General features: G+C 20.9%; 1 protein-coding gene across 1 annotated transcript; it reads right to left on the reverse strand.

Moving 5' to 3' along the window:
• Positions 1–1,056: 1,056 nt before the first annotated feature.
• On the reverse strand, positions 1,057–4,275 carry LOC122512421. The gene is made up of 2 exons (XM_043628230.1): positions 4,121–4,275; positions 1,057–2,224 (listed from the first exon to the last, which is right to left on the reverse strand). Exons 1-2 carry the CDS (start codon positions 4,140–4,142, stop codon positions 1,074–1,076), a joined length of 1,173 nt encoding a protein of 390 aa, XP_043484165.1. The 5' UTR covers positions 4,143–4,275; the 3' UTR covers positions 1,057–1,073.
• Between the last annotated feature and the right edge of the window lie 7,204 nt (positions 4,276–11,479).

The raw sequence follows: 11,479 nt of genomic DNA on the forward strand, positions 1-11,479 counted from the left end.
AAGAAAATAAATTTCTTTAAACACTTTAATATTTTAATTAGTTATGAGTAAACGAAAATAATAATGTAACAATTTGTTGATAGATTGTAAAATAGTGTCAATTTTATGTAAAATTTTATTATACACTGAAAAAAAAATTATTTGTTCCCATAAATAAGCGATTTGAATTAAATAATTTTTATATTTGCTTCAAATAATTATTGGAAATATTTGACTTAAACAAAAATTTCTTGATTGCAGTAAATATTTATTTGCCAACAGACAAGAAATTCATTTGATTCAAAATAATAAACTATTTGAGACAAATAAGTTTTATTTCGAATTAAATAAATTACCAATTTGGCAAGAAATTTTTTTTGATTCAAGATAAAGATTATTCAAGTAAATATTTATTTGACAACGGACAAGAAATTTTCTTGTTTCAAAATAAAAATTATTTGATTCAAATAAAAATTATTTAATTCAAATAAAAATTATTTGATTTAAATAAAAATTATTTGATTCAAATAATAATTTATTTGACTATAAACAAGAAATTTATTTGATTCGAAATAAATATTCATTTGAATCAAATAAGTTTCATTTCGAATCGAAATAAATCAAAATAAATAAAATTTCGAAAAGAAATTAATTTGATTCAAAATAAAAATTGTTCGATTCAACTAAATATTTATTTGCCAGTAGACAAGAAATTTATTTCATTCGAAATGAATTTTATTTTATTCAAGAATTAATTTATTTGACACTAGACAAGAAATTCAAAATTCTTGATTAAAAATAAAAATTATTCGATTCAGGTAAATATTTATTTGACAATAGACAACTGATCGGTGATTTGAATCAAATAAATATTTTTCAGTGTAAAAATTTTAAGTTAAATTTCCAAAAGTCGTGACAATGTAAAAAAATTTTCCTTGAGAAGAATTTAAAAAATACAATTAACATTATTTTTTGCAAAAAATTTACCGAATTTTTGTTTAGTAAAAAAAAACAAAAAAAAAAAAAGAATCGTAATTGTTGAGTCGTTTTTGTTTTTGTTTTTGTTTTTCTTTTTCGTTTTCGTTTCTCGAATTTTAAAATGGAATTGTCGAGAAATATTTATTGATCCTCCAAACTTCATCGTCCAATTCCTCCTCGTCCGATTGACTCTCCTGATAATTTTCAATTTCAATGCTAATACTCCTGCTTGGATTGATCAATAAAAATCGATAGTAATCAACATCGTAGAATGTTTCCTTTGGTCCAATAGCAGGATTATAATATCTCACAACTGGTTTAAAAATTTTCCTCGGCCTCGTAATTTGCAAAAATTTCCCCACATCATACGGAATTTGATTTTCGACGAAATTACCAAAATCCACATCCGAATTGTGCCAACCAAGATAATAATATTCATACTCATTGTCCTCGAGTTGATCATAAACTTTATTCGGACATTCCTCGTCGGAATAAACTTCCTTGTAATTAATAGCAAAATCGTCGCAAATTTTCTGCAAAAAATTCCCATCGTCATTTAGGGAAATTAAAACATTTTTCTCCCGAATATTCTTGAGAATGATTTGCAAATTTTCCGTCTCGTTGAATAAAAGTTTATCATTCAATTGAATGTCGAGGGAATTTTCAATTATTTTGTAAATAATTGTGAAACGTGAATTTTTCTTCACCTTCGATAATTTGTATTTTCGTTGTTTTTCAAATAGAATGTAATTCATTTTATCATTTGTGGGAATGAATTTCTTTTTTAATTCGGGAAAATAAATATTACCGCCTTGACAATTTGTGGGACAAATGATGATTAGTTGATATTTTTCTTTGGATTCTTCGGATGTTGCTGGAATTAAATCGTCATTGGACGGTGGACGAAAATCATTTTCTCGATAGATGATTAATTTTTTTGCAATTGCTTGGTATTTGCTACCAAGTTTCTCGTTTGTTATCGATTGTCCGAGGTAATTTAGTAAATTATTGTTGATGGTTTCAATTTTTAGTTGGATTATTTTTGAATTTGTTGCTCTTGATTCGTTTTTGTGGAATAATTTTTGAGGGAAATTTTTATCGATGTTTTGAAGATCAATTTTTTGATTATTAACATTGATGATCGCTTTTTGATTGCAGTTGATAATTCCTGTTTTTATTTCATCATTTTCCAGGGTTTTCAATTCTTCTATTAACTCATCGGTGGAAAATTTCAATCGTTTCTGCTCGGATGCCTCGTTATTTGTTGCTGGAAAGGGAAAAAAAAGATTAAATTTTATTATTTAAATTATTTATTGTTTCGTAAATTGACAATTGTTTCGGGAAAAATTCTGGGAAAATTCAAATTATTTATTATTTTAAATTTTACTATTTTCTACTTTTTTTTTAGATTTGTGACACTGAAAGATGCTTTTTTCTTTTTCTTATGAGAGAATTTAAAAGAATTCTTTTGAATTCTTTTGAGAGAATTTGCACTACTTTAAATTCTCTGATGATTGAAATAAAAAAAATATATTCAAAAATTTTAATAAAATTCTTAGAAACGATTCAATTATTTTCATAAAATTTTCGAAATTCAAATTATTTTCAATATCTAATATTTTAATTAAATTACCAAAAAGAATTCAATTATTTTCATAAATAATAAATTTTTAACAAGAATTCAATTATTTAGAATATAATTTTCGTTAAAAGTTTCCGAAAAAATCAATTATTTAAAAGAATTTTAATAAAATCTTAGAAACGATTCAATTCTTTTCAAAAAAATTTTCGAAATTCAATTATTTTTTCAATTTCTACAAATTTTTATTACATTTTTTCGAAAAAAATCAATTATTTTAAAGAATTTTAATAAAATCTTAGAAACGATACAATTCTTTTCAAAAAATTTTCGAAATTCCATTAATTTTTTCAATTTCTACAAATTTTTATTACATTTAAAAAAAAAAATATTTTAAAGAATTTTAATAAAATTCTTGGAAACGATTCAATTATTTTCAAAAAATGTTCGAAATTCAATTATTTTTTCAATTTCTACAAATTTTTATTACATTTTTTCGAAAAAATTCAATTATTTTAAAGAATTTTAATAAAATCTTAGAAACGATACAATTATATTCAAAAGATTTTCGAAATAAAAATATTAAATAAATAAATATTTAAATAAATAAAATATTTAATAAATATTAAATATTTTTTCATTTCCTATTAATTTAAGAATATTTGCCAATAGAATTCAATTAATAAAAATAAAATTTTGATTCAATTTTCATCAAATTTTTTCGAAAAAAATATATTTAAAAAAAATTTTTTAAAAATTCTTAAAATCGATTTAATTATTTTCAAACAATTTTCGAAATTCAATTTTTTTCAATATCTACTATTTTAATAAAATTTTCCAAAAGAATTAAATTATTTTCATGAATAATAAAATTTTTACAGGAATTCAATTATTTAGAATACAATTTTCGTCACATTTTTTCGAAAAAAGCAATTATTTTAAAAGAATTTTAATAAAATTCTTGGAAACGATTTAATTATTTAAAATATAATTCTTATACAATTTTCATAGAATTTTGAAAAAAAAATCAATTATATTTGAATGAATTTTAATAAAATTCTTAAAAACGATTCAATTATTTTGAAACAATTTTCGAAATTCAATTATTTTCAATATTTACTATTTTAATTAAATTTAGAAATAGAATTTTCAATCAAAAATTCAATAATTCTCTGGAATTTTTCATGAAAATTCGTTAAAAAATGAATTATAATTGAAAAAAAATGAAAAAAAAATAATTGAATTAATATGACAAATAATTGAAATTAATTCCAGAATAATTGAATTACCAAATAGAAAATGAAATATAAATATTAACTAATTAAATTGAAATTATAAATAATTAAAAGTAATAAACAATTAAATTCAAATTATAATAAATAAATGAAAAGAAAATTTTAGAAGTGAAAGAAAAATTAATGAAAACTGGCAAATTGAAAATTTTATTGTTGAAATTTTAACCTCAAATTCGTTTATTAACTAAATTTGTCGAATTGTAAATTAACTGAAAAATCGAAAAATTAATGAAAAAAAGATAAAAAAAAATTATATTAATTTGATTTAGTGAATATTTTATTTACTCACCTTTTCTTTTGATTGTAGACATTATTTATTTGTTAATAATAAATATTTTAGAAAAACTTTTTTTCCCCAAAAACGTGTTGATAAATGTTTCGATTTTTCCATAAAGTGAGAATTCCATGTAGATGAGAATTTTAATTAAAAGGATTTTCCAGTCATTTGTAGTGCCATCCTAATTATGCGGTGATTTTTCCAAATATTTACCTTCGTATTGTAGAAAAGAAATTTTCCTTACTTGTGTAATTGAATTATTTTTATTTTTTGTTTTTTTACTTTGTTCTTTCTTGTTAATATTATTAATGTAGAAAAAAGTAATTTTTAATTTGATTTTTAAAAATAATGAGCATTTTTTTGTTAATAATTTAAAAAAAATTTTTTATAGAATTAAAATTGTACAAATAAGAATCCAAACAGAATTTTGAACATAACGCCAAATAAAATTCTGAACAAAATTCTAAACAAAATTTCAAATAAAATTCTCAACAAAAGTCTAAATCAAATTATAAACAAAATACCAAACAAAATTCTGAGCAAGTCTAAAAAAAATAAAAAAAATTCTGAAAAAATTTAAAAATAATTAAAAATAAATTTTGAACAAATGTCTAAACAAAATTCTAAACAAAATTCCAAATAAAATTCTGAAAAAATTCTAAACAAAATAAAAATGAATTTCGAACAAAATTTTTGAACAAATTTCTAAATAATATTAAAAAAAAATTCTAAATAAATTAAAAGAAAATTTAGAAAAAAATTTTTTTTATTATAATAATTAAAACAAATTATTCAAATAAATTTATAAAAAAGATTCCGAAATTCTAAACGAAATTTCTGAATAATTAAAAAAAATCTGAATAGAATTCTAAATAAAATAAAAAAAATTCTAAACGAAATTCCAATTAAAATTCTAAACAAAAAAAAATTCTGAAATTCTAAATGAAATTCAATATAAAATTCTGAACCAATTTCTAAACATAATAAAAAAAATTCTGAATTTCTAAACAAAATTCTGAACAAAATTTTAAACAAAATTTCAAATAAAATTCTGAACAAAAATCTAAACAAAATTATAAACAGAATTCCAAACAAAATTATAAACAGAATTCCAAACAAAATTATAAACAATAGTTCTAAATAAATTAAAAGAAAATTTCAAACAAAATTACAAATAAAATTCTGAACAAAATTCTTAATAATTAAAAAAAAATTCTGAAGTTTAAACGCAATTTCAATTAAAATTCTGAACAGATTTCTTAATAATTAAAAGAAATTCTGAAATTTTAAACGAAATTCTGAAAAATTTCTAAATAATTAAAAAAGAATTCTGTATAAAGTCTTTTAATTTTTAAATGAAATTCTGAACAAAATTCCAAATAAAATTCTAAACAAAAAAAAAAAATTTGAGCAAATTTCTAAATAATTAAAAAAAATTCTGAACAAAATTCTAAACAAAATAAATTAATTCGATTTTAATTAATGGAAATTAAACATAAAGTATTTTTGTTCAGAAAAATACATTTTTATTAATCCTTGTGATTTTTTAAAGACAAAACAGTTTATTATCATTATAATAATAATTCAATAATTAATAATAAAAAAAGTAATTTACATACTAGAATAAAATTTACAAACTAGAAAAAAATTTACAATAAAAATAATAACATAAAAAGTTATTTTCAATTTTTTTTTGTCTCAATTATTTGAAAATGAAGTTTCGTCACAAAAAATTAATTTAAGAAAAGAAATTTTCCAGTTGAAAGTTTTCCTCAACTGGTACTGTCAAATTTTTTATTCTACTGATCCATCTCGTTTTCAATTTCCTCTTCCGGTTCCGATTCTTCACTTTCCGTGAAATCCGATTCCGATGGATCCGGCTCCGAAGGATCAGAATCACAATTCTCCATTGCCAAAGGATTAATCAACAAAAACGAATAATAATCAACCTCATAATTTGATTCCTCCGGCCCGGTGCCATATTTCCGATATCTCACCAAAATATCATTTATTATTTCCGGTCTCGAGTAATTGATAATTTTACCAATTTGATAACGAGTCGATGTGCGAATTAAACTGTAAAAATCCACTTCACACTCCTCCCAACCTTTATAATAGAATTCCATTTCATTTCTATCGAGTTCGCCGTAGACAATTTTTGGCGTCTCCTTCGCCGAGTAAACTTGTCGATAATTCAATTTTAAATTGTCGCATATTTTCTTGAGGGAATTTTTTTTCGTTATTGGAATGAGGACATTTGGTTCGGTTATGTTTTTTAATATTGCTTTCAATTTTCTTGTGTCTGTGGAAATTTGGGATTCTTTCGAATCGAAGGTGATTTTTGAGGGGGTGATTTTGTAGAGAATTAGGATTCGTGAGCCGCTGGTTATTTTGGTGATTTGGTAGGTTTTTTTGGTGTCGAAGAGAAGGTAGGTGAGGGATTTGTTGGGGATTGAATTTGGTTTGAAGATTTTTTTTAATTTGGGGAATTTTATTTCACCGCCGACGCATTCTGTAGGGCAAGTGACGATTAGGAATTTCGTCGAATCTTCTTCTTCTTTTTTTATTTTTTCTTCTTCTATTTTTTCTCCTTTTTGTATTTTTTCTTCTTGTTCCATTTTTTCTTCTTCTATTTTTTCTCCTTTTTGTATTTTTTCTTCTTCTATTTTTCCTTTTTCTGTTTTTTCTTCGTTTTGTATTTTTTCTTCTTCTATTTTTTCTTCTTGTTCCATTTTTTCTTCTTCTATTTTTTCTCCTTTTTGTATTTTTTCTTCTTCTTCTTCTATTTTTCCTTTTTCTGTTTTTTCTTCGTTTTGTATTTTTTCTTCTTCTATTTTTTCTTCTTGTTCCATTTTTTCTTCTTCTATTTTTTCTCCTTTTTGTATTTTTTCTTCTTCTTCTTCTATTTTTCCTTTTTCTGTTTTTTCTTCGTTTTGTATTTTTTCTTGTTCCATTTTTTCTTCTTTTTGTATTTTTTCTTCTTCTTTTTTCGCTTCTTTTCGTCCCTTTTTCTCTTCTTTTTCCACTTTCGTTTCGTCTCGAGTCAATTTTTCTACGGAACGAAAAGAAAAATTATTTCCACCAAAAATAATTGGTTTCTGCTTTTTTTCGTCCATTTCCTCGTCACGAGGCAATTTTTCTCCCGAAGGAAAAGAAAAATTATTTCCAAAATGAAGAAATTTATTTATTTCTTCTTCCTTCTCGTTTTTTTGTTTCGTTTCTTCTCCCGAGCGAAAAGAAAAATTATTTTCACCAAATTCGAATATTTTCTCCTTTTTTTCGTCTCGAGTTAATTTTTCTTTGGAACGAAAAAAAAAATTATTTTCTTCTTTTTCGGCCTTTTTCTCGTCACGAGGCAATTTTTCTGCGAAAGAAAAATTTTTGTCGCCAAAAATAATTAATTTTTGAGGAATCGATTGATAATTGTTGCCCAATTGCTTCGACGTTATTGAATGACCGAGAAAACTGAGAAAATGACTGTTGACATTTTTTAGATCTTTGGAAATTTTTGTCCATTTTTTTTCCACCTCTGCTTTCTTTTCTGGGGAATAATTTTTATCATCATTATCATCATCATCGTCATTATTATTATCGTCGTCGAAATTTAGTTTAAGAATTTTTTCGAAATTAATATTTTGAAGATCAATCTCTTGATTGTCAATTGTGATGAGAGAATTATTGCAATTAATTACTCCAGTTTTTATTTCCTTGACTTCGAATAATTTCAGTTCGTCGATTAAATCCTCGGCGTAATAATTTCTTTCCTCCTGACGACGATGAGAATTCGAGGCTGAAAATTTGAGATAATAGGAAAATTATTGCAAAAGAAAAGGAGAAATTTTTTAAAAATAAAATTATTATTCGAAAATTTTTTTTTTAAATTTTTTATTTTAATTTAAATTAAATAAAGTTCTTTGTCTTTGTAAAATAGTAAATATAGTTTTTGAATCCTAAAATAATTTAAATATTTTCCATTATACTCTTAAAATAATTTGAATATTTTTGTTTATTAAAATAATTTTAAATTAGTTTTAATATTTAAAAATTTTGTAAATAATTCCAATATTTTATAACTAAAAATTTTAAAATTGATTTCAATATTTTTTAATTAGAAATTGAAAAATTAATTTCAATATTTTTTTATTAAAATGTTAATTAAATTTAAAAAAGGGAAAAAAGTTAAAATTATGAAAAAACGGAAATAATTGACAATATTATTTATTTACTTTTATTAAAATTTTAAATAAAAAATATAATAAAAAGATAATAAAATTGAGCAAACAGATGATAATTGACAATTATTATTTATTTATTCATTAAAATAAAAATTTTTAATTGAAAAATTGCTAAAAAGTTAAAATTGAGATAAAAAGTAATAATTTGACAATTATTTATCTGTTTATAATAATTAAATTTTTGCACAAGATAGAAATTTTAGAAATTAAATAACTGAAATTTAAATTTATTTATTTTATTCTTCTAATAAAAAAATTAAAAATAATAAATAATTTTTGAAATTTTTTAATAAATTCAGTATTTTTAATTTAAACTTAAAATAAAAAAAAGGAAATAATTTGAAAATAGTAATAATAACATAATAATTAAAAAATGAAATAATTAAATATTAAATCATTTAATTTATTAATTAAATTTATTTAATTATTAAAATTTGAATTGAATCCTAACCTCAAAATTTAAAAAATGACAAATATTTGAATTAAATTGTAAGAATTGAATTCCCTTACCTTGCTCTCTATTGTTCACAGACATTTTTTCCATTTCTATTATAATTAAAATATTTTTAAAATTATTCGATTCCTTTGGAAAATATAAAAACAGTTTCTTTTTGTTTCTGTCATCGGATGATAAATAAACAGAATAAACGTGTGAAAAACTTCATAAATTGCAAAAAAAAAAATAGTAATTGTACATAGATTATGTAAATTAATATAGAGAGACTAAGATACTAAGGAAAATTGGTTATTTTTCCTGTAAATTACGTTTCCATTTTTAACGAGAAAAGCGAAAATTGGAATTTTTCCTTTTGGGTGCGTTCACACTGTTTCAATTTTACACAAATTAGAGAGTTTTGGAAAAGAATATTATTAAAATTTCTTAAAATAATTGATTTTATGCGGAGAATTTTGTTGTTTATCAAGATAATTGAATTCTTTTGTAAAATTACTTTAAAAAATTTTGAAAATAATTGATTTCCTGCGACGAATGATTGCAGAAATTCAATTAATTTCAAAAGCAATAAAATTTTTCGCAGAAATTCAATTATACTCAAAAATTAAAAAAAAAATTCTGGTCATTTCAATAATCTTTGAAAATAATTAAATTCTTCTCCAAAATTCAATTATTTTTCAATCAAATCTAATCTAATTTTAAAAATAAAATTCACTGTACAATATTTTATATACTCAAGAGTAAGAAATTAAGTTGCATAAAATTAATTGAAAATATTAAAGTTTTTTTATATTTTAAATGAATGGATTGAAATTAATCAAATAAAATGTAGTAAAAATTTTTACTACATTTTATTTGATCCGTATAAGCTTTTCTTTAAAAACAAGACGACAATAACTTTCACCTAATTCAAAATAAAATTGCACTGTTTGGAAAAATAATAATTTGCTTCTGAGACCAATTCTAAAAGGAAACTAAATATAATAAATTTACGTTTAATTTAGTTTTATGTCGAAACTAATTTCAGTTTGTTAATTTAGTTTTATGTGAACTCAAAAACTGAAACGAAATTAAACTTTTGTAACTGTTCCTGATTTGCTTATTTTAATACCAAATATATTCAATTAAATTAAATTTAAATCTATAAAAGGTTCGGAAATGAAAAATAAATTTCTATTCAATATTTATTCAAGTAAGAACACAATTTCTTTTTGGAAAATATACAAATATTTTACCGAAATTTTACATTATCGAAGTATTTCATTAAATTTTTCTTGCATACTCAATCATTTAATAAAATTTAACAAGGCTTCAGAGATGAAATTGAATTTTTACTACTATTTTTACTAATTTTTACTAATTTTTACTAGAGCCTATATAATTGCAGAAATTTTCATAAACGTCAAAAAAAATTATTGTCCTAAATTCAATGATTTTCAATATCTACTATTTTAATAAAATTTCCCAAAAAGAATTCAAATTTTAATTACTATTTTACTAAAATTTCACAAAACAATTCTATTATTCAAAAAAAAAAAAAAAAAATGTTAAAAAATTCCTCTCAAACATTCAATTAAATTAAAAAAAAATTAAAATTTTTCGTAAGAATTCAATTATTTCCAAAAATAATAAAATTCTTTACAAAATTTCAATTATTTCAAAGATTTTAATCAAAATTCTTGTAAAGAATTCAATTTTTTTTATAAATAATTCAATTTTTCAAGGGAATTCAATTATTTCTATAAATAATAAAAAACATTGTAGAATTTCAATCTTTTTTATACAATTTTAAGTAAATTCCACGAAAAGTGCAATTACTTTAAAAAAAATTTTATTAAAATATATTTATAAAATAAAAAATCTAATTTAAACACAAAATTGATTTTTTCGAAAAAATTTTTAAATAAATAATAAAAATTTGACTGCAATTCAATTATTATTTTCATAAAAAATAATTTAAAATTCTAGAAAAAAATAATTGAATTAAAATGATGAAAATAATTTTTATGAAGTTACAGTAACAATTTTCTTATAATATAAAATAATGATTTTATCTCTCGGTCTTCGACTCAGAGCAATCGATATCTTCATATTTTATAACAATTTTTTTAAATTTGTTTAATTTCAAAAAGGTTTGAATTTAAAATTTTTGAATGTCTTATATCCTGTGAAAAATCCTGTTCCAAGAATAAGATTAAAAATAGGAATTTTGCAAATATTTTTCTTCTTTTTCTAAAACAAAATAATAATTTTGTTAAAAAAATTGTGATTTATAAACAAAAATAATGCAAAATAAATAAATTTTCTATTTCTTAATCACAGGTGTTTGATAATTTTCTAATTTTTTTTAGAAGTAAAGAACAAAAATAATTTCAATTTGAAAAAACATAATATTTAACAAAATTTTCAACTTTTAATGAAAAGAAGTGAAAAAAATTCTGATGATTTCTATTTTTCACTACAATTTTGAATTAATTATAAAATAAAATAATTATAACATAATAATAAAATATACAATCTATCTAAAGTTAACGAAAAACAAAAGTATAAACAAAAGACAACTTCAGAGTGTGAGGGATAGAAAAAGTGAATAAATAAAAGAATGAAAGAACATTCAAATTCGAGTTCAAATTAATATAGTTAATTAATTAATTAATATTGAAATATTTAAGTAAAATTATT

Source organism: Leptopilina heterotoma, unplaced genomic scaffold, assembly GCF_015476425.1.
Source record: "Leptopilina heterotoma isolate Lh14 unplaced genomic scaffold, ASM1547642v1 Lhet_123, whole genome shotgun sequence".
Taxonomy (NCBI): Eukaryota; Metazoa; Arthropoda; class Insecta; order Hymenoptera; family Figitidae; genus Leptopilina; species Leptopilina heterotoma.

Bases quoted from the DNA above. Each gene is read 5' to 3' on its own strand.
- LOC122512421 (XM_043628230.1), bottom strand. From the start codon at position 4,142: ATGTCTACAATCAAAAGAAAAG. The intron at 2,225-4,120 runs GTGAGTAAATAA...TTCCCTTTCCAG, and splicing joins GTCTACAATCAAAAGAAAAG to CAACAAATAACGAGGCATCC.